Raw genomic sequence first — 27,570 nt, 5'->3', positions numbered from 1 at the left:
CAGCGCGGCACGCTGTGCGTGAGAGCGAGCGAGCGCCTGCCTGTGACAAACAGCGCTGGGGCTCCTGAGAGGCACGGGGGCGAGAGGCCGACCGCAAAAATACAACTTGCAATATCGTTATCATAGCTTTTTTAAAAAGTAATTTTCTCTCTACAGTAACTTTATGTAAACGTCAGCGTCGCGGGGACTGGCTAGGATCACTGCAGGAGTGACATAGCGACGGGGGAAAATCTGAACGGACAGCACTGCTGCGCGGAGAAGATAGCGAGTTCTGGGGGAGCGAGGATTAGGGGCGAAAGTCGCTATGAATTAAATTATGCAGCTATCATCGACGCGGCGAGTCGACTCTGCAGAATAAACCACAGGAAACGACCTGTCCTCGGGGGGAAAAGGGAAACTTTTCGGAAGGAGAGAGAGAAGGTAACCCCCGAACGCCGTCGCTAGCGGTCGTTAGCTAGCCTGTCTCCGAGGGGGGAGAAAGAAAAGTCCGTAGCGCTACTAATACCAGCTAGCTAGCGACTACTCCCCACGTCCTGGACAAGCTGTTCACCTAAATGCTGCCATTGTAACCAGCACAGTCTTACATAAGGTCTCTTTGTACGTTTGCTACGAAATGTTATTATTCCATGGGGGGGCTGGGAGTGACGGTGCTTGGGGGGAAGACTACATGTGTGGGATTTGGGGTACGTCCAGTTTTCGGTACTATGTCGAAAAGTGTTGACTCCTTCTCGTTCCTTTTAAAATTGAAATACAATTTCATGAATTGGGCACGGTGGAAGACGCGGTGTTTCTGCGGAGTTTTGTGTGGGGTGTTTATTGGCATGTGGAGTTACCTGGCTTCCGTCGTGCCGCATCTGTTGTTTTTTAAAGTTATTGTTTAGCCTGTTATTTACCATCGAGTTAATATTTTCGAGTAATTTGCAAACCCGTACTGCTGAGTATGGGATTTGTGGAAGTTCAAGTTGGAGCCTGTGTTTGTGTGTGTGAGTGAAATACTCTACGTCGTCCTGTAGTCACTGTCAAAGGCAAGACTCAGAGATGAATAGTTGGAAGTGTCCGATCAAGAGAATATTTATCTGCTTTCGCGAACATTGAAATTAACGTTGTAGAAAACCTAACAAACTACTTGTGGCCGGTATCTGCCTCCGGTTGTGCGTTTATTTTGGCATCTTGGGATTAATAGGCTGGTTCCACAGAACAGCTGGGAGGCATGCTTTAAAGCGCCAGGTAACTTCACGATAACGGTAGCCGGCTGTCCAAGTACATGTCCAAATACTTTGGAAGCAAAAATGGGGGAAAAGAAGGTGTGCGCGATCCAGGGCTCGGAAACGAGATAAACACGCCTGATAATGGCGTGTACGGTTGACCTTGAGTGGAGCCCAGGAGTGGTTGCTGTTGAAGTTTCGAACTTTTGCCGTGATTTCTCTCTCGCTGATGAGAGACGTGTGTGTGTTTTGTTTCTCAATTAGTTTTATGTGCAAGACTTTTTGACGCAGAAGCCGCTTTCATTTTGCACACCGTCTCATGTCGTACTCCAAGGTGCGGGCGAAAGTTGTAGCTGTACCTCCATCATTTGGTGAATTTTTTATTTTATTTTTTTTAAACTTAAATGATTGTTGCTTGATGAGTTGCACGATATTGATTTTCCTTCATATACTTTATCGAATATAATATAGATATATAATTAACCATGCCTTGAAAGTTAGGTCCCCCCACAACTGACACTTTTAAAGAAATGCTTTAATGCCCGTGCATGTACCGTGTGTTGCCAGTTTATATCAAAATAATATATATGTAATTCACCCTCCCATGTAACACGATTTTTTTCAGCTAAATCTTAATTGTTACATCCAAGGTTGAGATAAATGTGATTTCTCTTATTGGTGTTGTGGTAGAAATATTATAAATCAACCTGGATGAAAAAAAAAATGCATTAAAAAATGAAAATAAAACGAATACAATAAAAAAGAAAGATGTTTTTTTTTTTGGTGTGGGTTTAATTATTTGAATAAGGAAAAACTCTTCATTTTCTCATCCCTGTGAAAAACAGGTCTTGAGAAAATGCTTTTGAATAATGACCTGGGCTGGCTGTTTGGGCTCAGTCAAGGCAGCTTGAGTTAGATCTATGTTAGCTGCACGTTCATACAGTGGTCACACTGACTTGGAGAGGTTCGCTGATGTCCTGTAGTTTGTCTAGCTATGGTTTTTGTCTTGAACAGGTGGGTTTCCCTGCGGATATCTTCAGGAAGTTCAGGTCACTATGCATGCTAAGGCAGGTCATTGTCACGCATCTGCCTTTTTTAGAGATGTTTGGCAGGTCTCTCAACTCTGACACACACAAGTTGTGTTTAAGCAGAGCAGTGCAAAAACCTTCCGAAATTCTGAACACATTATCTTTTCTGTGAAAATCTTAGGGTGAGTGTAATTATTTTTTCTTTAGTTATTTATCAGTGTAACAGTGTTTTGTCTATTTTGTGGGGAAAAAAGCTGTATGCTTACTTGTTTCTTCCATTCCAAACCTTGAATACAAGACAACTTTTTAATGTAATTCTCCCTCCCCAATTAGATAGATTATAGTTGTTTAGCATGGGCTTTGCAGGTTCCAACAAGTGCCCACATGTGAATTTGGTAAATAATATTGGAGTTACACCCATTTCTGTAAAACAGGCTTTATCAGACTTTCTGCAATACTAGTTTTAGTAAGAGCCGGTCAATGACAAAAACAAAATTGGAAGTGTGTAAGACAATGAGGAGCCCAGTATGCAGTGGGAGCTGCTTTGAGTAGTTTTCAGGGGAAAAAATCCTGGTTGTTTAGACAAACCATAGATTTTGGGGAATCACCAATCAAATGAGGTCAATAAATCATGAAGTAGGGCTGGAGCTGTAGAGAAACAGGAGTGGGAAACAGGTAGTGTTTAAGAAGATGCATCCCTGGCAACAGAAACTGGTACTCTGTCTGTAGTGTAGCTTTAAGGAATGGGCCGTAACATCTTTTTGTTACTCCTGGTCTTTTGTTGTCATTGGTTGTAGCATATAATGTACTTTGTTTGTAATAGTGGAACATGCGTTTAGGGTACTTATTAATATCAGAGAACCGCAACAATCACAAATGTAAGGTAAACATGGAGTTCTAAAAACATGTCTGCACATGTGTACTTGCATACGACGATAGACTTCAGTGCCTGCCATCCTATTAGGTGAACGTTCATGGTGTGAAGTGCACATTTAATACACTCTGAATTACTTTAGTGCAGCTGCTGTTGTCCTGCCGCACAGTTCCCTTCAACCAGCCACTGATTTATGCTCAATGTAGTCATTTAATTTTTAAATAATCATTTAAGTGAAACATTAAAGAGGACACTAACTGCTTAGCCTGAGGACATTTAGGGGATTCGTTTGCTTTGCAGTGAGCTGGAATGCATTCTGTGTGATGTGTGTGCCCCATAACAGCTGTCACCCCCTCCTGCCATTTGTAAATAGTGTCTCACCCTATATTGCCATGGTACCTGTTGGCAGGGGGTTTTAAAATGCTGCTGATTTTGCATTGTCCACCACTCGTGCATGGGGCTAGCCTCTTAGATCCCAGGGGGCACCCTCTTTTCCTGGAAAGCCTGCTGGGCGCGCTGCCATTGCCCTGGCAGCTTACCGGTCTCAGTCTGTCAGCTGGCCACTGCATCAGGACAGAATCACTCACCCTGTTACCATAATTATCTCAAGTCCTGTATGGACTTGGGTGGAAACAAATGAAAACAAATATTTGCACATTGCCCACTGAATGTCATGAATTAGAGTTTTGAAGCCCCAAGAAACCTTCCACCTCAAGTGTGTGTAAGAAGCATGGGCCAAAGTGGCTCTTGTTGTCAGTTTGATGGCTAAGTTAAAGTGATTCAGGTTTACTCTTTTCTGCCTGGGAGTTGATGGGGAAAGGCCAGGTCATGTGAAGTGTGCTCTTTCTATCAACGGCCTGTTTAAGTCCAGTGCATGCAGCCCTCGTAGTTCCATGAAAGTGTGATTTGATTGCAGAAGAGGGTAGCAGCCACAAGTGCATACATCAATTGGTACACTCATTGTATGATTAGTGTCCCTCCCATTTAACAGTATTGTTATTTGTTTGGGTGTGCTTTCTGTCTCTGCCCCTTCTGTGGGGCAGTAAAATGTATCAGTGACCTGGGGACCTTTTGTCCCTTTTCTGATTCCAAGTACAGTATCTTCTATTGTATCAGTGGATATAACTTAGGGATTCCGGTTCTTTGTAATAAACAATTTTAAAAGTCTGTGAAAACTGTGTGTGTTCGTGGTTTTCTTTTTTTTAAGTTGAGTAAGACTTCAGTGCACTGGCACGCATTACTCTGCCTCTTGAGGCAGTCGTCCTATCTCAGTTTAGCTCAGTTTATTTTTATATAGTGCTTTCCCCACACGGGTGCCCCACAGTGCATATGATCTTGTGGCAATATTACAAGTTAAAACAATTAAAATTAGTAACAGCATCTTGTCATACTCACAGTAAGGAAAGAGGTAGAAAACAGCAGAAAAGGAATAAATGGGTCGGGACGTAGAAGAAAATATGACCCCACCCCCCTCTGGCATGGTAACCTTATAAAAGTAGGAACGAAGCTTTGGTCAGCAGTGGGATGAAAATGATCTAACGTGTGTTTGGGCTGTGGGCCCAAAAAGTCGTCCCAAGGAAGTGCAGCACTGTGCCAGCCTCCCCTCAGACACCAGCCCACTGTCATAACTTGTCCTGCTAGTTCTTTCCTCGGCAGGTCCTCTGCATGCCCTTGCAGTCCCATCAGTATTGGAGTAAAAGTAGGGCTGAATGATTTATCGATTTCAAATCAGAACCACGGTTAGCAAATTGCAAAGGTTGCGATTCAGGATACGCATTATACAGCACATCTGACCCACGGTTTAAAACTGTTGTGTGAACAGTTTTACAGATTTATGCCATCCTCCTTGTCTCACCAATCAGACATGCTGTACTCCTCGTGTGCCAGTCATGCTCACCAATCAGACGTGCTGTGCTCCTCGTGTGCTCGTCATGCTTACCAAACAGAAGTGGCCCACGACGACTTGCCCACAAACAACAAACACGTGAAACCCAAGGAAAATGTTTCATTGGCGTTGTGAAAATGATTCTGAGCTATAAGTGAAATACCTTAACTATTTCTTGGTCAGAGATTGTTTACAGAAAGGTCCTCTTATTACGGGTGCAAGCAGCATTAGCTGATGATCCCTGTTTGTTTTTCTTACTGGAATAGTTTTATTTTTATTTATCACTTTGTTTAATAATAGTAATTATTTTATGTTTGTTATGTAAGATTAACAAGGTTCTTAGCAAGGATTTAAAAATAATAAATCTGTTACAGAATATTGAACTGAAGCTTGACTTGAAAAATTATATTGCAAATCAAATTGCAATTGCAATATCAGTCAGAAAAATCAATATCAGGTATTTTCCCCAAATTGTTCAGCCCTAGGTAAAATGTATCGAATAAAAAAGCCATTAGTTCTTGGTTCGGTTAATGGTACATGGCCTAGTAATTGATAAAGCATCTCAAATCCCTTGAGCTCGATTTATTCTGTCCTTTGTGTTCCCAGCCGCTGCTTTTGTTCTACCTGTTAATTCATCTTCTAGCCACTTATCCTGAGCCTGCTTGTGCGGTAATTTATTCCATCTTGCATGTCTTCACCCTCCTCCTCCTGCGGCTGAGCCTGAACTTAAAACTGTGCGCACCCATCTATATTTCAAAATAAAATCCAAAGTTTTCATAGTTTTGTTAGAATTGTAGTAATTTTGAAGTTACAGATATAGGTGATGAGCATACCAAGGGTACTGATTACATTTACATTACACAGTCTGTGATCTGCCGTTTTACTTCGAGTCCTAACGCATGGTACGGGCCAGTAATTGGTGTGTAAAAAACCTTTAGTGGAATAGGCCCTAAAAGAGACCATTCTTGAGGAATTGTCTTTCATATGTTCTGCCACATTTGACAAGAAGAACTAATATACAAGGTTCTTTAAGTGTAGTCTGAGCTGGAATGTGAGACCTGCGTTTTAGCGCTGCTGCAGTTAGTCGACGTAGTTGATGGCGTCAACACTGAAAAGGTGTCAACATCAATATTTTAAATTGACGCATTGTTTTTTTTGTTATTTTAATTAAATTACCGTTGTGATTTCTAAAATGCTTCAGTTCATTATAATAAATGTTTTCCATTAATATCACTACGTAAATATGGGAATAGTTCAAATTATCACAACAAAAAGGTGGTTTTACGCTGTGCGAAGTGCGATGACACACCATGGCGGTACTAGCGCTATGCATGAGCACCGGAAGAGAAAACACACACAGGCGCTAATCTGGGCCACCAGAAAAGGCAAAATAACTATTGTCTATTCATGTTTATTAAATTACCATTAGCACAGAGAGCTTTTTAATATCTTTTTTTCCTTATAGCTGCTAAATACACTCATTATCAAAGCCATAAAGTTGCCTGCCTGCTACCTTAGAATCTCCATTGAATAAGTTTGAGAAAATGTTTAGGCTAAAATCTGGGCTTATTCTACCCGGATTGACGGTGCCAGGGTGTGTGTTCGTGCACATTGGGCTTTTTGGAGTTGGGACCAGTGTTATTATCGTAAACTGAAACGAAAACGAACACTAAAAATAATTTGTGAACTGAAATAAAAATGAAAACTTTTAAAAAAAATAAAATGTTGAACTTTAATCAGCAAAAAGTAGTGCTACACCACCAACATCCTTCTGGGCGTCTTAATACGCATCTCATTAATATTTTAGGCATACTACTAATTTGCTAATTTGCTGCACAATTGTAGACAAACATACTGTCGATATAGTGCTGAAAAGTCAGCATCCATTATCTAAAGCCCTGCAACAACACAGTTTGTTGTTGTAAAAAAATAAATTAAATGGTAAATATTTGATTTTCTTGAGGAAAAATAATCGTTTAGATTAATTGACCAATCGCTAAAATAGTCAATAGATTAATCCATAGAAAAATAGTCAATAATGACAGCCCTAGTCCATTTTCCTATGCACACAAGGATGTCACTTCACTTCTAGGTTAACGTTTAGAATAACAAATAAACACATTTCAGTTGTCTTCCTAGGTGCAATACATGGTAAATATGTATTGTAAATATGCTTTAGAAATTAGAAGTGCTTTATTTTTTTCAAATGCAAGCACTTCATGACTTATGTAAATAATCATCAACAAGATACCAGACTTTCCAATGAACAAAATATTTACAAAATGAACCAAACGTTTAATCCTCCAGCACCAGCCTGCATCTCCCATGTAGGAAAATATTGTAAAACTCAGATGAACTGCAAGTGCAGCAACAAAAACCAGTTCCGCTGTCCAGTATATCTAATTTAGTTTAGTTAAAGGTGATCAGCCAGTATTTTAACAAAAGGAAAGTTGTCATGATCACACCTCAGAATAAAAAAGGACTATAGCCTCTTCAACCCTGAGTATAATGGACAGCTTGTTTACTTTTATTTTTATTCAGAAATAGCAACATGTTGACATGCTGTGGGGTTGGTCTTGTGTGCAGTGTATTGCCTGTGGGACCAGTGGTGGAGAATGCCCACTCGGATGACACTAAATAAAACCCTCTGCATTATCTGCTCAGACCTGCCAGGAGTCACATCTTCTCCCGGCTAACATGGGGTGTAAAGTTTGTCCCCCCCCACATCACACAATGCATGCGGATGCTTACTTTGCAAGTGGTATTGCTTTGCTATTGTACTATTGCTATATCTCAACTCTGCACAGCATATCATTTATTTAACCTTGTCGTCCTTTTGGTTGAAATGATCCCAAACTACTACTTTTGGCTCGTTTCATTTTTTTCTCAGTCTGCAAATATGGCTGTAGCCTGTAGGCTACTGTAGTTGTTTGCTCATGTTGATAGGCTATGTATCCAAGCGTATATTTCCTTTACTCTCTACGTTCTATGCATTTACCACACTGCAAACTTTTGTCATTCTTTAACCAGTTCAAATTCTCCTTATTGGTCGAACAGTGAATTATGAGCACCCCTAGTTGTCAGACACCTAGATACCTGTTTTTTTGTAAACCATGAAAAATACAAGTTTTCAGTTCTCTTTGCACCCACCACTAGAAGAAACAGGTGATGGCAGTGTTGTATTGGGGAGTTTAAATGTTTCGGCCTAGGGGAGAAATAATGTCCTGGAAGGAAATGTACTTGTTTCATAATAACACCTTTAATGGCTCAATGAATGTCTTCCTGATAAGCAGTTATAGGCCATGTCTCCTATGATGAAAGCAAAATCAAATTGAATCATTCCTTTGATTCCTAATTTGTTTTGTTGTTGAAGTAAGTGGTTTGAAAGATGTTCATGCGCAAGTACAGGTGTGTGTTGGAGAGCTTTCTTAATTTCTTAAGGCAGCAGCGGTGTGTTTACATGTCATGTATTTGTGGTTAGCAGTGAATGAATTTGTCTAACAAAAAACTGGGCGGTTGGTTTTTTTAACAGCGTCTTTCACAATCCGCTTGGCACTTGACAAGATGTGTGGCAATCCACTATTAGTTTATGTATGCAGGGAACAGGGGAAGAGGGAAAGAATTTCAGAAGACAGAGGAGAGGAAGCACAAAAGGCTGTCCTGGTTTGTGCTGTATTATTTACTGAGCTTTTTGGCTGTGTACTGGAACAGGATGAAAGTTGACTGTACGATTGGCTGAGGAATTATTGATTTAATTTCTCTTCAAGTGCTGATACCACCCCAATACCTGAACAGAGGGTATCAACCGATATGAGTACCGATGCGATACCAGAGCTCTTTTTAAACCAGTAAATACGAAAAAAGTATTCAAAAAAAGAAATTAATTAGGCTACTAGAAAAATACATAACGTACTGTTCTACCTCATTTGTACATCTTGTTTTAAGCATTTTTGAAGCATTTGCCGTTCAATATGAATATCTTCCAAGTGAGTATATGCAAGTGGCAAATGCTTAAAATGCCCCACAACTTTTCTCCCACTGGCAACAGCGTCATTTACACTTTGTTGCGATAGCAGCCCCTCATATCACAAGCTGTAGTGAGTCTTCCAAATCTTCCATTGCTTTGTTGTCTTACCTAATTGCATGTACCTTGCTTATTGGGATTATCCACTAAATGTTACTTCCACCTCTCAAAACTTTGCTTTTTCAAAAATTGTAAATTGCTGTGCTACTAGTTGTTTCAAGCGTGAAATATCTCCAGATCGCCACCCTCTTATCTGATGTTCTTACGCTCCTCCTACTCCAAAGGGTATGCACATGACATCACAGGTGGGAATCACTTCCTCACACCCACTGAGTGGCAGCGTTAGCGTTCAGCTTGAATGCCACAAAAACAAATCTAAAGCGGGAAAGAGCTCACATGTGATTATATATATATATAGTAGCAAATTAAAATAAAACATATTCCTGAATCAGCATATATAGGCGCCGATGCCTTCATGCATGGTTAAAGGCACAACTAAAGCCCATTTCCCATATCAATGAACGTCAAAATCTAACTTCAAGCAAGACGTAAGTCGTGTGTGCAGCCGTTTTGTTTGCACTAATGTGCCATTAGTATTAATAACAGCAGTGAATCTAACAAAAAGCCGTAATGTTTCTAACAGAGAGGCTGCTCTGTCCTGAAATTCTACAGCTGAAAAGTTTTCAAACGCAGTATTTCATAAAATGCTGGGTAAATGGACATAGATAATTGGTGAAATCATGTTTGTTAAAGATGAACTTTTTTTAACAGCTGTATAAAGTAAAGTTATTTGTATACAAATCAACTTGTGAAACACAAAACGTACGTTTTCATTGTTGCCAATTCTCATGCATCTGGCACAACACTCATTCTTAGAAATCTTACAGCAAATATATATTACTCCATTACAAACCTAAAATTGGTGACATCAAAAGCGTTTGTGTGGTTTGCAAACCCTATAGACTATTTAGAAGGTAATAAAATGGTTGCATACATGTAAATGCATTTGCATGTGTGTGCAGACTAGTCTGGAATTGAAAATCTCACTCCAGCCAGCTGACCGAAGTTGGCAACCCTGCGTTTTATTTGAAATGAACTGTAAAATGCACTGTTTTTGGCTGTAGCTTGTTGCTCGGACAATTTTACAAGTACGAGAAAACATTACCTATGACACATTTTATGTCTTTTCAAAATATAACCCATCTTAAAGTGTACTTAATATATTATAAAATATTTTTTAAATTTACATAAAGGGATATGCTACTCCTCCCAAAACTTTCAAAAAAGTAACCGCGACATAATACCGTCACCGTCCAAAAAGTGGAACATTTTGTGATGACAATGATCATATCGCATACCCTTAGAAGTCAGTTTAACAAGAAATAGGAGCCATCTTTTTACAAACTATGTATGGACTGGATTCCAATCTCCCTCCATCCCCCCCCAGCTCCCAGGCGCATTCACCAGAGTTCTGACAGCTGTCCGATTACTGAGCGTTAATCTGCTCCGCTTTTCTCCAACTGGTGGTGAATTAACTAGTTTAGGGGACCCTCTTTCGCCCCCACTCCCCAAAAAGATAGGAGTATACAAACCTATTGAATATTAGTAGCTATAAAATATTTTCTACAAAGTGAAAGAGAAGGTCACACTGCATTAAACAAGAGCAATCACTTTATTTTGTAGAGTAACGTGTTTTTTCACACGTAACGATATATGTAGTGATTTAGATGCTCCGTTGAAGCATGTCGGGAAACCGTATAGTTTTATTTTGACACAGTTTTACAAACATACACTTTAGCTCCGCTTCTCATAGGTTTGTGCTGCCCTCTTCAAATCAACAGGTTTTTAGTTAGATCGTGAAATTCACCGGCTCCTGAGCTTGGGACTGCACACTTAGATTTTATGTTCCTGCAACCATTTCCGTGTTATATTGATGTATCATTGGTTTCATTGTCTTATTGAATGGTCAGTCTGTGGTTAAGGTTTAGCCTTTGGTCAGAGACAACCTGGGTTTGAGCTAAAATATTCTGGTACTTAGTGGAATTCGTTATACCTTTCATTTTAACAAGAGCCCTAAAGCATCAATAATCCACTGCCCTGTTTTACTGTGAGGCTTTGATGCCAGACATGCCGATGGTGTGCATCGCCTCAAAGTTCAATTTTGCTCTCATCTGACAACACAATTACAGTCGCAGTCTCACTGACGCTTGGAAGTTCAGGTTCTGCGATTTGTGGATTTCTCTGAGTAAGGATTTCTTTTGTGCAGCCCTTACAAAGTGTTTGCTGGTATGGCGGTGCATGTAGTAGCTGATTCTGAAATTGGATAACCCCAAGATTCCAATAAGCTGTGCTATTGTGAAGCTTTGTTCCTTGGATTCTTCGTTGCATTCCTCTCTGTGCTTGGGGGCGATATGGACATGTATTCTCATGGCAAACTTAAGACTATTACAGGCCAGATGTTTAGTAGTATAATTCTGCATATGTCACAATGTACAGTGTATTAAGTGATGATGTATCTGGGGCCCTGTAAGGGCAGGTCAGTCCGTGCTAACCTCTGTCCACTGTCAAAAGCTCCTACAATGGGCACCCAAGCATGGGAACTGAATCTTTGAACAATAGAATAAGGCTGCTGAATCAGATTAATCATATTTTCTGTTGCATCTTGTGGACTTTCAGGTGTGCATCAAGCATGTGTTTGATGTGTTGGAACTGGAGTTTAGATCCATGGCTATGTGGCAGGGCTTGATGCTCTGTCTCATGACACATTACTCCCGTAAGCACCATCAAAATTATCTGCCATTTGTGCCACGGTATCCCTTCTGCTGGTTTGTACCAGACGGGGTAGCCTTTGTTTACATCTCATATCGACGATTCTTTTACACCCAATACCCTTTCGGCGTTTGGTGGTTTTACCCTCGGACGGCTCTCAGTAAATACTCGCTGCGGCTGACCATGAGCACCGCACAAGCTTTGCCATTTCAGAGATGCTCTGACTCAGTTACCTGGCCATAATGTTTTGACCCATATTAAAGTCACTCAAGTTTTTAGCTGTGCCATTTCTTCTGCATTCACCACATACACTGTGAGTACTGAGTGTTAGCTTGCCATCTAATATATCCCAGACCATCTAATATATCGCAGACCCTGAAATGCAGGGTTTTGCGAGACAATTATTTTTATTCACTTCACATGGGGTTGTTTGTGTGTGTGTAATTTTAATATCCATTACAAGATCTCTGTAAGTAAACGATTACCTGTCACTTTTTCAGTTGAGCTTTTTGAATTCCCCTGTGGTGGTAACTGACAACAGGTTATACCCCAGATTGTTGACTAAAATCCCCTCCTCTGTGAAAATTTACTGAGGGCGAACCCCACCCCCCACCTGCCGGCAGAATGTACAGGCCTGCCAAGCCCCTTTTCAAGTCACTGGCCTCAAATATGTAATTCCTACTAATACAATGTTATCAATTTAATGTATGTTTGCACAAAGGAGTAACAAATTAATGTAATTTTAATGAGGTTGTTGGTGTAACTAGGGCACTTATTGTTCTGTGTTTTATTATTATTATTTATTTATTTTTTGTGCACCTGGCCAGCAGGTGTTGTTATTAAAATGTTTTGCCAAAAAAGGGCCTGGTGCCCCCCTCGTTGTACCTGTCATTTGAGGTGCATTTTACATTTCTGGTTTACATCACTGACCAGTTGTGGGAAGTGACATTACTGTGGTACTCCAGGTGCAGGTAGTGGAATAGCAGTTTTACACCAAGCATCCTATGTGCTTTTTCAGGAAGTTGCTAGTTATGGCCAGTCTGTTGTATACTGCTTACGGACCTGAGCTGTAACACTGTTTTAATACTATCTGAGTGCTTAACCTGCATTTCTTCAGTAAATGTCCAACTGTATAAAGGGGTACAAATAATGTACGAAACAGCTACTATAATGTAAATTATAGTACAAATATGCTTCAAATATAAATGCCCAATAGGGCTGTGCAATAGCACCAAAATCTCATATCCCGATAACGATACGTATCACGGTTGCACCTCGTATTTTTTTCTACAGATCAGCTGAGGTAGGAATTGGACAAAAATCTACAAATGAAAGGGAGCCAGGTCACAAATGTAATGCAGTTCACAAATAGAAGGGAAGTGATCCAGAAATATGAAAAACCTTTTTCACATGTGCAAATTGCTCTGTATTTTAGGCGATATGATTTTACACACCACAGATAAAAATCCATATTTGTGGATAGTGATGCTTCATGATTTTTTTTTTCTTCTACAGATCAGCTGTGGTAAGAGCAGCTATTTTTTGAAATAGTTTTGCATTCCCTCGCAATACTTTTTCATTACTAATAATAATTGTACTGTGTCCGTTTAAACCTTGCAATACTTTTCTGTTACTTATAATATCTGTGCTATGTCTGTTTAAAGTACAAAGGATAGAATTAATGGACTAATACGTATAAACCTAAACAATAGAGACATGTCCAGTCAAGTGTATTTTAAGTATTACACTATAGGGGACAATGTACTCTATGGAGCTTTCATATATGTGTTTTTATACGTGCCCTCAGTGACAAAAGACCGGTAAGCTCCCAGAAGTAAGTCCGATTTGGATGTAATTTGGTACACGTTGGGAGTGGTGCCATAGCTGGGAGGCATGTACTGATGACGAGTGGTGTTGTACCATGTTCAATGATGAATCTTGGTTCTGCATTACCACAGATGACCGTCATGTGCGTGTATAGTGGCGCTGAGGGGAGAGAACCAATCCTGCAAATGTTGTGGAGAGACACACTGGTGTTACTCCTGGCATCATGGTGTGGGGAGCCATAGGGTATGACATCATGGTGTGGGGAGCCATAGGGTATGACATCATGGTGTGGGGAGCCATAGGGTATGACATCATGGTGTGGGGAGCCATAGGGTATGATTTCAGGTCATCTCTGGTAGTGATTCAGGGGATCCTGACAGTACAGCGCTACGGCAGTGACATCCTGCGTCCGCATGTCTTACCCCTCCTGAGACAGTACCCTGGTACAGTTTTTTCAACAAGACAACGCCCGTCCACTCTTGGCATGTGTGTCTGTGGACTGCCTGCATCATGTTGAGGTCCTGCTGTGGCCAGCCAGGTCCCGATTTTCCCCAATCGAACATGGGATCAGCTCGGGCATTGTCAGACCCAGTGCCATTCTGTAGGATCTCCAGGACCAGTCACAACAGCTGTGGGCCAACTTGCTGCAGGAGAGGATACAACGTCTGTATGACTCGCCGCGTGTATCCAGGCCCGGGGGGGTGCCACACCTTACTGGCATGGGACCAGCAGTGTGTCCATCCTGCCAATTCTGCTGTCCGTTTGATCTGATGTTATAATTATTGTAATAGTCATATGACCTTTCACCATGTGCAGATTCATTTAATTTCCGCCACTCCATTTTTTTGTCACTGGGTGTATTAATTAGTAATTGCGCTGTGTCCATTCACTGACAGTAAACAAGACAGCTGGGCTATTGAACGTGAAGTGCACATGCAAACATTGAAATATTAATTAAAATCTGCCCAAAAACAAACCTGGTAAACCAACGGGTCTCCTGGAAAACTGAATGTATTAGTTAACTTTACTACAATGTCAGCTGGGGTTTAAACCCGAACACACTTTCGGGTATGCCTCTCTGGTATTCTCGCTTGATGAGAATTTTTTTGAGAATATGTTAAGTACATATTTGTGGATAGTTATATATTTGTGGATCATGGTACATATTTTTGGATTGTCTTCTGTGGGTTACAAATAATAAAGTCCAATAAAAATGTAAAAAAGTGCCACATCCCATGTGCTTGCAAAATTCATCCAAATGATGGAGGAATGTTACTCCCTCTCCTTCATTGGTACATTTCATGATAAATCCCGGTGGTTACTTGAGGAACTTTAACTGTGGCCTCTCACTTACCTGTTCTTGGAGTTCTGTCCACACATGACTGTCAAGGTTGTTCTGCAGGTGATACTGATTGTTTGCAGAAATGGTCAAGTGCCCAGACCTTGCAATGTCAGAAAGTGGTGTGTGTATTACAGGGTTTGGGCTGGCATGTTTCACTAATGTGTGTGCAATCCCACCAATGGCAGGAGCACTGCTTTGGGCTCTGTGTCTCGGAGGGCTAAGACACTGTGCCCATGATCGCCAATTCGCATCCCTTGGGTGGCAGACTGATGCCACCACTGGGTCCTGGACTACCCAGTTTCCTTACTGGGATGAATAAAACATCATTATCGTATGACAGTGTGCTTTTGTTTTTAGTCATTTTGTGTTTATTAATTTCTTCTTATGCTTAATTAGATTATGTCTTATTGTGGAGGAGGTTGACATCCATATGAAACCAAAATTTGATGAAACTGTTTATGAAGTATAACTGCCGGGTTCCGCCAGCATGAATTTAAAACTTGTTGCTTTTTCTGTGTCCAGCAGGGTGGCAATGGTTGTGGCATGACAGAGGGCGTCACGCTGTACAGGCCGAGCACAGCAGTATGGAGGCAGTTCAGTCGGTCACTGTGGGCATCAAGAGTGAACACCTGGAGGAGCTAGGGTCCATGATGACAGCGATGCAGGATGTGGGAGACAGCTGCCCAGCTCACGGTAAACTGTCTCCGAAGTGTAGCTGGGCATCATCGCTGGATGTGGGCCACAGAACTGAGCCGGAGCCTGTCGGTGACATTGAGGCTTCACCCAATGGCCTAGGCTGGGATGGAAGCCCCCGAGATGGGGATGTGGTGCAAATAGAGCCCAGTAACAACTGCAACACACCAGATGCTACAAGTCCAGCGGCGTCCAGCAGTTACACTGGTAAGCGGAATCATAGTGCCTCACAGTTATATTTTACAGTTGTATCTTTCATTTGTCATTGTTCCTTAGTTACATCTTACAGTTACACTGGTAAGCGGAGTCATTGTGCCTTAGTTACATCATACAGATACACTGGTAAGCGGAGTCATGGTGCCTCACAGTTACATCTAATAGGTACACTGGTAAGCGGAGTCATTGTGCCTTAGATACATCATACAGATACACTGGTAAGCGGAGTCATGGTGCCTTACAGTCACATCTAATAGGTTCACTAGTAAGCGGAGTCATGGTGCCTCACAGGTATATCTTTCAGTTACACTGGTAAGCGGAGTCATGGTGCCTCACATGTATATCTTTCAGTTACAGTGGTAAGCGGAGTCATGGTGCCTTACAGTTACATCTAATAGGTACACTGGTAAGCGGAGTCATGGTGCCTCACAGGTATATCTTTCAGTTACACTGGTAAGCGGAGTCATGGTGCCTCACATGTATATCTTTCAGTTACACTGGTAAGTGGAGTCATGGTGCCTTACAGTTACATCTAATAGGTACACTGGTAAGCGGAGTCATGGTGCCTCACAGGTATATCTTTCAGTTACACTGGTAAGCTGAGTCATGGTGCCTCACAGTTACATCTGAAAGGTACACTGGTAAGCGGAGTCATGGTGCCTTACAGGTATATCTTTCAGTTACACTGGTAAGCAAAGTCATAGTGCCTGACAGGTATATCTTTCAGTAACACTGGTAAACATAGGCCCAATCCCATTTCTCCTCCCTTAGCCCTACCACGTTTTGAGGGCCCTCCCTTCTGAAGTTGACTTCACAGATCGTAGCCACAAGGGGTAGGGCTTGAAATCTTTAACTAGGAATCGGGACACCACTCGCTTATGAGCTGCCTGGTTTGCTCGGGAGTCCCTGGAATAGTACAACATGCTTATAACATGGACAAGTCACTTTAACATTACAACATGATTATACCACTGACATGTCCCTAGAATATTACAGAATGATTATGACACTGTCGATTTGTGGATTAGCATTCCTTTGGCAATGGCACGCATTTAAAATTAAGCATATTGCATGCAATATTTCTATAAAACATGCACACGTTTTGCATAAACAATGTGTCAGGAACAATGTCTTTTACATATTGCACGATGTAAAATAATGCACTTAGAAGACTATTGCACGAAACACAGAAAACATTCGGGGGTGAGTTTCCCAAAAGTGTCGTAGCCAAAAAACTACATAAAAAGGACTTTGAATGCTCTCCCTCTGAATAAATACATTCTTAATTCTTCGACGGTTTTGTGAAACTCACCCCTGCTCGGTTCTTTTTCTATAAATACTAGAGATACTGCTCTGTCTATACGCACGGAATTAGCGATTTTCAGAAAATTGTTTTTAAAAAATTCAACCTACTCAATACTTTAATGCTAAAATTTGATTTTTTTGCAATCGTATTTATAAACATATGAGCTTCATTCCACACACCGCTAGCCATCTTTTCTTGTTGTGTATTGCAATGCATTGTGGGAATTTTCTTCTTTCACTCGGTTTTGAGTCAGCATCTGAAAAATCTCCGTTTAGAGGGCTATCTTGAGGGCTGAACACCACTACCCCTCGCTGCTAAAAAGAAATGGGACAACACTACCCTACGCGGGTACGCGCCAAATGGAGGGGTAGGGCTAAGGGGTAGGGCTAAGTGGGGGTATTCGGATTGGGCCATAGTCATAGTGCCTTCACGCGATGGGCACTGGCATCCCACGTTTACTCTAACACAGGGGTGACCAATCTTATCCGCAAAGGGCCGGTGTGTGTGCAGGTTTTTGGGATAACCTGTAGGTCAGCTGTTCAAACCCAGGTGTGAGGAGGACTCAGCCAATCAGCCCTCTAATTAGTAATCAGTTAGAGGGCTGCAGCGAAAACCCACATGCACACCTGGATAAAATTGGCCACTCCTGCTCTGACATTTCTCAGTCATTGTGAAAAAGGATATTTCAATAGGGAGGGTATGTTTCAGTGATTCCCAGCTGTTCCTACAGATAAACTCATTATGGAGCCTCCAATAAAGTACCAGTTTCATCATCTATAACTGAAGCACTTCACAGGCTTTTCAGGTGCCCAGCAGACATTAGCTGGACTCTTCCTGCTGATTATTTTTCTTTTTCTTTTCTTTCTCTGGCCCTTTCTCTCTCTCTACTTTCTTTCTTTCAGGTGTGGGTGAGTCAGTGTGTGAGGCAAGTGTGCGTCACCACTCATGTGAGCTAGTTGAGTTGGTTTCCTTGGCTACTCCAACCAGTTTTTCCTGATTTTTAGCCCATGAAAGTGGCTCAAAGGCGAAGCATCGAATAGATTTTAAAGTGCTTTCTTCGACATTTTTTACACACTCTCTGTAAGTCAGAGGTAACGAGCGGAGCCTCTGTGTGTGCTGTACTTTATGATTTTAATCTGGCTACAGCTAAGAATTTGTATAGTTGAATCAGATTTCAAGGTCCTTAGAAGACCTGTATTACCAATCGTAATATTAAATCCCAAAGAAACTCCAGTTTGACAATGGTGAGGTTTCCCCTGGACGTGATTGCATATTCTAAAATTGTCCTGGGTGACGTGTGGCTCCGTCAGTTAGGACTCTGTGTCTCTGATCAGAAGGTCGATGGTTCACATCATTTGGTTAGCAAAGTGGTGTCACAATTAGGTCCTTGAGCAAGCCCCCTAAGCACATTTGCTCCAGGAACTGTCTGACCCTGTTTTCTGATCCTTGCTTGTACGTTGCTTTGGACAACATCTTCTGCTAAATAAATATATGCAGATGTAATCGATGTAACCTGGGCATGGCCCTGTTGGCAGGATCTCATGCAGTCAACTATATATTGTACTTATTTATAATATTAGCACTCAATGTACACTATGTAGACAAAATTATTGTACCACCTGGCCATTACACCCACAGGAACATTTATGACATCACATTCTAAACCCATAGCCATTAGTATGGAGTTGGTCCCCCTTTGCAGCTATAACAGCTGCCACTCCTCTGTGCAGTCTTTCCACAAGGTTCTGGAGAGTGTCTGTGGGACTCTTTGCCCATTCATCCATTTGTGAGGTCAGCCGCTGTTGTTGGACATGAAGGCCTGGCTCACAATCACCGTTCTAGTTCATCCCAAAGGTGCTTGGTGGGGTTGAGGTCAGGGGTGTGTGCAGGCCAGTCAAGTTCTTCCACACCAAACTCACCCAACCATGTCTTTAGGGACCTTGCTTTGTGCACTGCAGCACAGTCATGATAGAACAGAAAAGGGCCTTCCCCAAACTGTTCCCACAAAATTGGCAGCATACAATTGTCCAAAATGTTTTGGTATGTTGAAGTATTAAGAGTTCCCTCCACTGGAACTAAGGGGCCCAGCCCCTGAAAAACAACCCCATACCATTATCCTTCCTCCACCAAAGTTAACAGTTGGCATAATACAGTCAGACAGGTAACATTCTCCCTCTTAATGTCTGTGGTTTAAATAAGACAGGTTCCACCAAAAAGCTCTGTAACAATGTTCTAATTATTTTCACCTGATGTGGTGCCACCTGAATCACATTCTAGGAATTTTAAATGGTGATGAATGTGAGGATGTCCTAACATTTTCCTCAGTGGAAATTAGCATCTCAGTTAATTTCTTTTTGTAAATAAGTGAATTTATTTCTTGTTTTTGCATAGATGATGCAGTTACATCTCCTTTATCTACAGATATAATTTGAAAGAAGATTTAATACTAATATATTGATATTTCCTAATAAAGAACTAAATATTTAATTGGGTGTGCTATTTTTTCACATGACTGTAGGTTAATTCTAGGATTAAGGCTGGAAAATCTGATTGTGGATCAGCATAGGAGCTCACTAGTTTTAACATGTTTACATATCCACCCTTTCAGAACTTGCTGTGACCCAAACTTGGATTACGACCCCTGAGTTGAGAATCGCTGGTTTAATAGTGAGATAGTCAGTGTCAGCAAATTTCTGTAGCACAGTTAAGTCTGACGTTTGGGAACATTTCCATGGTGTCTTCTTGTCAAAGAACCAAGTGGCTGCATTAAGTGTAAAAGTTAAAAATATCTCGAGCTAGCGCAAGAACTAGCCAATAGCTGTCTTGCACACCGCAGTGTGTCAGCGAGTGGTACACTTACAGCTTTAAGGTGATGCAGTAATTTAGCTGAGCTAGAAAGGAAATATTTGACCTGACAAATAAACATTTAAATAGACATTTTAAACGTTAAATGTTGGACAACTGAAGACACGACATTTGATTATGAGGTGACAATTTAATGTGAGCACAGTTTCATATCTTGAAACACAGCCTCCTTTAATGTGCAGGACTGGTTGGTTATAGATGACCTCAAGTCAGTAATTCATCTGTCAGCTATGCCTGTTTTAATAGTGTATGCTTGTCAGTATCAGCAAGGGCAGCACTGGACTGTTCCAACTGAGATAAAATGTATCAGCTTTTATACACAAATGTTTAACACCACCTGTGAACTTCACTGGGATCAGCATTAGGTTAATGGATAGATGAATGTTTACACCACTTGTGTAAATCTGTGATGCACCACCCCAACCCCAGATCTGTCGCAGACTTCGTCACCCTCGCTGTCAGATCAGCTGCGCGCAGGCCGAGATGATGGAGGTGCTGGTATCAGTGTAGAATGCCGGATTTGTGGAGACAAAGCCTCGGGCTTCCACTACGGCGTGCATGCCTGCGAGGGCTGTAAGGTGAGTGGACCGCTGCCTTTGCTTTTGTGTTGCTGTTCTGGCCCTGCAGAACCTAATTCCATTTTAAGTCCGCCTCAGTTCTTGGTATAACTCTGCATTTCAGCTACTTGTATTTTTGTATCGTCAGCATAATTGCTACTCTCGGTAATTTGTGTATGTGACGATCCCCTCCTGTCTACTCTCCGTCCTGCAGGGCTTCTTCCGGCGGACCATTCGTATGAAGTTGGAATACGACCGCTGTGAGCGTAGCTGCAAAATCCAGAAGAAGAGTCGGAACAAGTGCCAGTACTGTCGTTTCCAGAAGTGCTTGGCACTGGGCATGTCCCACGATGGTGAGGGGGCTCTGGGCTCAGTGTCTGCATGACCTGGTCAGACAGCAAGGCCCTTCTCTTCAGAAGCTGTGGGCAGAGCTGCAGCATTTGTCTGGGGATAACATAGAGATATCAGATCACAACAAACTTAATTACCGTAGTATTATTTATAGTTTTCTTAAAACCAGTGGCAACAGCAGCTTAAAAATGTCTGTTTGCGGTAGTCTGTGAAGCTTAGGTTCAGTTTTCCTTCAGAAGATTAATGTTCTCATTATATTTTTGCTATGGATAGAAGAGCACATGTTCCCTCTTCTGGGGAACCGAGTTTGTATGGCACTGTTACAAACTGCAGCGTCCTACCTCTGTGCTCTCAGCGATCCGGTACGGCCGCATGCCGGAGGCGGAGAAGCGCAAACTGGTGGCCGGCTTGCTGGCTGGGGAGCGCAGCCCACAGAGCCCTGGTGGCTCAGACCTCAAGTCACTGGCCAAACAAGTTAACAACGCCTACCTGAAGAACCTCAACATGACCAAGAAGAAAGCCCGCAGTATCCTCACTGGCAAAACCAGCTCATCCTCGGTAGGAAGGAGGTCGGCGGGAGACTTTGTTTCTTGGTTCTGTCTGCTCTTACTTACCTGCTAGCCCTGTGTTGGCTGCTCTCACCCAAAGTCAAGCCCCTGCCTGTTTGTTTCCTCTTGTAGCCCTTTGTCATCCATGACATGGACTCGCTCTGGCAGGCTGAGAACGGCCTGGTGTGGAACCAGCTCATCAATGGTGCTCCCCCTAACAAAGAGATTGGAGTGCATGTTTTCTACCGCTGCCAGTGCACTACCGTGGAGACGGTGCGCGAGCTGACCGAGTTCGCCAAGAACATACCGGGCTTTGTCAACCTTTTCCTCAACGACCAGGTACATGAAGATCCCCTAACCAGAAGTGTGAAAACATTCTTTCTAAAATGGCTCAGAGAAACTGAGCATATTTCAGTACTGAGGGCCATTTACAGCCCAGTTATTCTCACTACAGTAGTCCTCATTATTTAAGTCTTTAAACTCACTGGAGAGAAAAAAATTAATGCCCCCTCTCTTTTTGGAAATATTTTTTGTAATTATAATTATAGAGGTTTGTAGAGTCTAATTGATTATTTATGTTTCTCATAAATGCAAAAAAATCATTGTAAACTTGAGACTTGATCCAGTCCAAGAAACATCAGAGTGCTGTTTAGGACCCATTGTGTGAGCACCTGCTTCTCGGCAGGTAACCCTGCTGAAGTATGGCGTACATGAGGCCATCTTTGCCATGCTGCCCTCGCTGATGAATAAGGATGGCCTGCTGGTTGCCGATGGCCGTGGCTTCGTCACTCGTGAGTTCCTGCGCAGCCTGCGCAAGCCCTTCAGCGAGATCATGGAACCCAAGTTTGAGTTTGCAGTTAAGTTCAACGCTCTGGAACTGGACGACAGTGACCTTGCTCTCTACGTGGCTGCTATCATCCTCTGTGGGGGTGAGTCAGGCGAAGGATCTGCTCTGCCGTCATCTGCCTGCATAGCTTGGAGAAGGTGGTTGTCCTTCATATACTAAGAGTAGTATTGATCTTGCTCTTAGACTGACTGAACAAAGAAATTATATCTGTTTTAAGTCCGCGAATGTCCTTTGCATCACCCTTTTTGATTTTGATGAAGAAAAGGGGTTATATTTCTAAGGGAAATTTATAATAAAAAATAATGAATGAATGAATTAAGCCTTTCCTGAGCTCTGGCAGGTATGTGTGTTTCACATGCCAAAATGGTGAAGCAAAAACCTTTTTGAATTTTTTTTTTTTTATTAAAATGGAATGCCCCATGTTGAAATAGATACTGGTACACACACTGAAATGGTAGATGTGACTCTTACGCTCTTATGGGCACCGCTGTCAATGGGAACACGACCTCAGTTGACCTCTCCTTATTCTGCCTACATACAGATCGACCTGGCCTGATAAACGTGAAGCAGGTAGAGGACATTCAGGATGGCATCCTACAGGCCCTGGACCAGCACCTGCGCGCCAGCCACTCAGACTGTCCACACCTGTTTCCCAAGCTGCTGCAGAAGATGGCTGACCTCAGGCAGCTGGTGACAGAGAATGCCCATCTGGTGCAGAAGATCAAGAAGACGGAGTCCGAAACGTCGCTACACCCGCTGCTGCAAGAGATCTACAAGGATATGTACTAGGCTTAATTTAAAGACCTGCACAGTGTATAGATATATATGATATTTTTGAATATATAGACATGCACTCACCAATATAATTGTGTGTGTGTGTTTGTGTGTGTGTGTGCGCGCACACCTGCGTGCTTGTGTGTGTGAAAGAGAGAGAGAGGTTCACATAGCCATGGATTTGAGAGCTGTTACATGGCAAGACAGATGTAGCACAAAGATTTGTTTTATGCTGACGGCGCTTTGGGGGGGTTCTTTCTGAAGCGGGGACATTCCCGGAGAATGCTCTCAAATGCTTCCCACTTCTGTCTGCTTTTTCTTTTATGGATAGTCATCACTTTTTTTTATAAGTGGTATTTTTATAGACCATTAAGTTTTTAGTTGTTTCTGCATCCCCATGACCTGATCTCTTGTGTTGTCTATGATTGTCACTTGCCTGATCTGTTTCCCATAGACATTATGAGTAATATGTAGGTCTGGCAATGTGTTTATAGGTCAAGGATGAACAGAGTCCAGAGAAAGCTTGAAGCGTGTCGCAGAGGTGAGCACTCAGGGTGTGCATGTCTTAGGTGGACACAATCTGGGCCTTGTCGGCTTTGTAAGTGACCTCGGAGCTCCCAGGTGTGCTTCGGTCCCACTTAGAGACCTGCTTCAGACTGTATAGCTTTGTCTACGTAGCTCTTCGTCATTGTCAAAATAATCAATGATCCTGCATCTCCACTATACCTGTGATCTAACGGACAGTGCACACACCATTAAGGCGGCATCTACAAGCTACTTCAGAAGGTATCTTCGTTCTCTGGCATCCGCAGTGCCACTCTGTGGTGCTCTACAAGCAGGCCTGCCCTGCCATTTCCTCCACACGCTGAGCTGTGTTACTTAGGGTCAGGCACTGTAAGTTGCTCTTACCAGTTCTGTAAGATGCCACCATAGAATGACAATCATAATGTTTCTTGGTTTAGCCAACATGTTTGTTAACATTAAAGAGGAATAACTTGATTTTCTGGCATGTGAGAGCTGGGCAGCATCAGAAAAGGTCAGATTTAAACCTTTTTGGGTCAGCAAACACATCCAGGCTTATAAAAACGTGCGGCTGCTTTTTAGAATGTCAGCCTGTGGGTAAATGGTGAGCAGTATTAACTGTTGTCCTTAAACTGAATTTGGTGAAAGTACTTAGTAAGGCAGAAGTATTGAATTTCTAGTAGACATATCTGTGTTATCCCTTCAGCCATATTTTGTCATGTAATGATTAACTCACTCATGTAAGCAGCACTTAGTATCTGGGGTAACTTGGAAATGTCTGATGGACACAGTTGGGATTTTATTACAATTATACTGAAGAAGCCTGTTTTTATCTGTGATTACAGTCATGACCTCGCAAACCAAAAAATTATTAAAGGAAGCCATCTTCATGAGTCACTGCTAGATTTAGCATGGGCATCTGGTCCAGTATCGTGATTAGCTTGGTTGATTGTCATGACATCTCCTGGTTCCTTGGGTAAACTTGATCTTGTATGTCCTGGTCTACTAATAATCTGACATCAGTGGGACTGCACTTTATACAAATTCAATAATATACACATCACTCTGATTTGTATTGTATTTCCTTTAAAATAGCAGCGTAATATTCTCCCTTCCTTTATATCGATTATTTTATTGTACTACATAGCATCCAGATGGATACATCGCTTTAATTTAGGTGTGCTTCAAGGAATCACACTCAAACATCCCACTTCCTTGGAGACTGTACCTTTATTATTGTAAAGCTCTTTATGCTGAGATGTGATTATGTGACTTATACCCCAATATAATCTTCAATGTTTTGATTTACCAAACGGAAAGAAACTTCCCCAAATCACAGAGCCCACGGTGCTTTGCATGTTTTTGTTGCCCTATAGCACTTATGCCAGTCTTGCGGTTTAACATGAAATCCTGTGTTTTGTGTTCTCTAATGGTCTTTGGTTGTCAGAAACATGGAGACCATTTTCCACTCGGACCAGGGGCTGCATTGGCTTAAATATTGGGTTATTTTATTGGTATAAGAGTTATTTCCAGCAGATCAGCCACACAGACTCTAAGGGGTTTGAAAGGGTCTGCCTCCTTCAGAAGAGGGAGCTGTAAGCGCTGAGGATGGAAAGAGACGTGTGATATTTTAGTTTTAAAGCAGCGGTTTGCTGTATAAAGGATTAGTACTGTGTGAACCGTAATTTTAAGGGGGAAAATACAGTTGTCTTGTTTTAGCCACATTTTAAATGAAGAATGTTCTGAAGTCCTTTCCCTGCCTGTGCTCTCCTTATCACAGCAAAGCAAGCGTATATGATTATGCCCATAGTGTCCATTTTCTTCCCAGATTTCCAGCTGGTTGGTCCTCCTCTTTGAAAGCACTCTATTTTCAAACTTCCACACAATGTCCAGTCAACCTTTAGTCCTTTTGGTGGTGACTGCCTCTAGCTGCTGAACTTACTAAAAATTCACCTGTGATCAGTCGGTGTCCTCATTCACTGGCAGCAGGCCAAGGGCAGTGCTCCAAACTTAAACTACATCACAGGCATCACCATCTTAAAAGTATTTACACGACAACTTCCCAGTAATGTTCAACAGCACTGAAACTGTTATGCTGTCAGAATTCTCTTAAGAACTGTTCCTTATCCCTGTAGTCACAATATGTGTCCCTAGGAACAAGCTTGATGCTTCTTTTGATTTTGAATCTGTACCATGACAAAATATCTCAAAGCAAGCTGGGGATTTTTACTTTTTCTTGTATTTCTGGCCCTGAGGTCTGAGGAAGGTCAGTGTTTCCCTTCAATAACAATCTGTTATTGTTTGTGGGATGTGCATGGAATCTGACCTTTCACCCCTTTACAGTTCTCTCTCTCTCTCTCTCTCTCTCACTGGGAAAACTGTGATTCTTGGTCCAATGAGGTTCATCTCCGAACTGACAGCTGTTCTCAATGCCACCTGTGAAATCTACCTCTATGACTCTTTTCCCCTATAGACATTTAAGAAGTCTGTTGCACAGCTCCAGAACACAGAGTGGTATTGCCATTAAGTAGAAAAAAATGTAACACAATATTCCTTATTTTAATAAAACATTTTTTCTTTCCCAAAATGTCTATAGTTCGAACTTGGCCATCTGTGTTGCTCTCACTTTCTGTTTCGTTTTGGATGAAAGCAGACCTCAGATTGATAGACTGCAGCAGGCTGCCTGTTGGTAATTGATTTATGCATTGGAACATAGAACATCTTTTAACTGCTTTTCAAACACTATTTGTGGGCAGTGTTCTGCTTTCAATGTGTACATTGCCAAGTCCATTTTAATAATAGGTGTGAACCCCCCCCCCCCCACACACACACACACACACACACACACACACACAGATGCACATGCACGGAATTAAAAATTTTCTTGCACCTACAGGAGAGACTGGTCTCATAAACGCTACAGAACAATGTCTTTAAACAAGTGTTCTCTAAGGACATTATCCAGGAGCCCCTTAACCAGGCCTCTCCAGCTGGGAATGGAGTTAGCAGATGTGTCCCAAACAAAGGCACACAGCACCACTGCTGTGACCGCTGCCCATTGTCCTTCTTGAAAGTGGAATCCAAATATTATTGATGTGTTCCAGGACTTTCTACCCCCACTTCCTAATTAATGTGTGATAGGAAAGGGGAAACATTAAGATGTGTGGTGGATTTTTGGTTCCAACAAGCTTTAAACCCATATGTGTTTGTGAGTGTGAAGTAATCATTATGTAGTGAGCTGAAACACAAAATACTTGTGCCTGTGGTTGGTCTTCCCTATATTGTCTGATGACAGCTGGTCACCAATTGTTCCCCTCATTCTCAGCCGTTTGCCGTGGACGTGCCACAGCATCTGGACTGTCATCAGTCAAGCCCACGGAAGCCCCTTAGATTTTACATTGTGTGCTACGTCCCTGAGTCACTCATGCTTCCTGAATCTTGGAGTAGCCCAGAGCACAGGACAATGATGTGCTTCCCCAAAGACCAGAGGCTTCCAAAGCCCAGGGAAGCAAAGACCCAGGAGTGGCGAGTATAGAGAGACCCTTATGCAGAAACTGCACTGCCTACTGTAATGCAGAGTAACAGACACTAAAATGATCTCAAGCTTAAAAATCAGACCAAATGTTGCCTGTTGCAGTCTCTCTCAATCCTTTGGTGAAAATCGAATGTCAAGTCCTATGGACACTTAGCAGAAAGTGTTTTTATATGTAGATGTCCTAACCTTTGCAAAGCTACTTTAATCAATAAAGAAATATATCTAACAATTCTGAACAGCCAATGCAAAAGGCAAAAATTCTAATGCACATGATCTTTTTTGTAATACTTTTGTAGCTAGTAAATATGTGTCACTGGGCAAATGTACTCCATGAGACTTGAGAAAGTATTCCCAGATATTTTGATGAAAAAATAAACCTCAATTTTATCATTCTGGCTTTGT

The 27,570-nt window shown here is 41.9% G+C and overlaps 1 protein-coding gene across 2 annotated transcripts; it reads left to right on the top strand.

Annotated features, from left to right (window-relative positions):
• On the top strand, positions 1 to 27,558 carry ppardb (peroxisome proliferator-activated receptor delta b). 2 transcript variants are annotated; one of them, XM_023793553.2, is made up of 8 exons: positions 1 to 420; positions 15,477 to 15,854; positions 20,464 to 20,612; positions 20,806 to 20,944; positions 21,298 to 21,500; positions 21,623 to 21,829; positions 22,176 to 22,474; positions 22,879 to 27,558. In XM_023793553.2, exons 2-8 carry the CDS (start codon positions 15,539 to 15,541, stop codon positions 23,012 to 23,014), a joined length of 1,449 nt encoding a protein of 482 aa, XP_023649321.1. In that variant the 5' UTR covers positions 1 to 420; positions 15,477 to 15,538; the 3' UTR covers positions 23,015 to 27,558. The 2 variants fall into 2 exon arrangements, with proteins under 2 accessions (XP_023649321.1, XP_023649320.1); XM_023793552.2 differs by having other exon boundaries at positions 2 to 420; positions 22,176 to 22,419.
• The last annotated feature ends 12 nt before the right edge of the window (positions 27,559 to 27,570 follow it).

Source organism: Paramormyrops kingsleyae, chromosome 6 (assembly GCF_048594095.1).
Source record: "Paramormyrops kingsleyae isolate MSU_618 chromosome 6, PKINGS_0.4, whole genome shotgun sequence".
NCBI lineage: Eukaryota > Metazoa > Chordata > Actinopteri > Osteoglossiformes > Mormyridae > Paramormyrops > Paramormyrops kingsleyae.
This window is presented reverse-complemented; position numbering and strand designations above follow the sequence as displayed.

Coding starts and splice junctions, on each gene's coding strand:
- ppardb (XM_023793552.2), top strand. CDS start 15,539: ATGGAGGCAGTTCAGTCGGTCACTGTGGGCATCAAGAGTGAACACCTG. Junction 15,855..20,463: donor GGCGTCCAGCAGTTACACTG/GTAAGCGGAATC, acceptor CCCCAACCCCAG/ATCTGTCGCAGACTTCGTCA. Junction 21,830..22,175: donor ACCTTTTCCTCAACGACCAG/GTACATGAAGAT, acceptor GCTTCTCGGCAG/GTAACCCTGCTGAAGTATGG.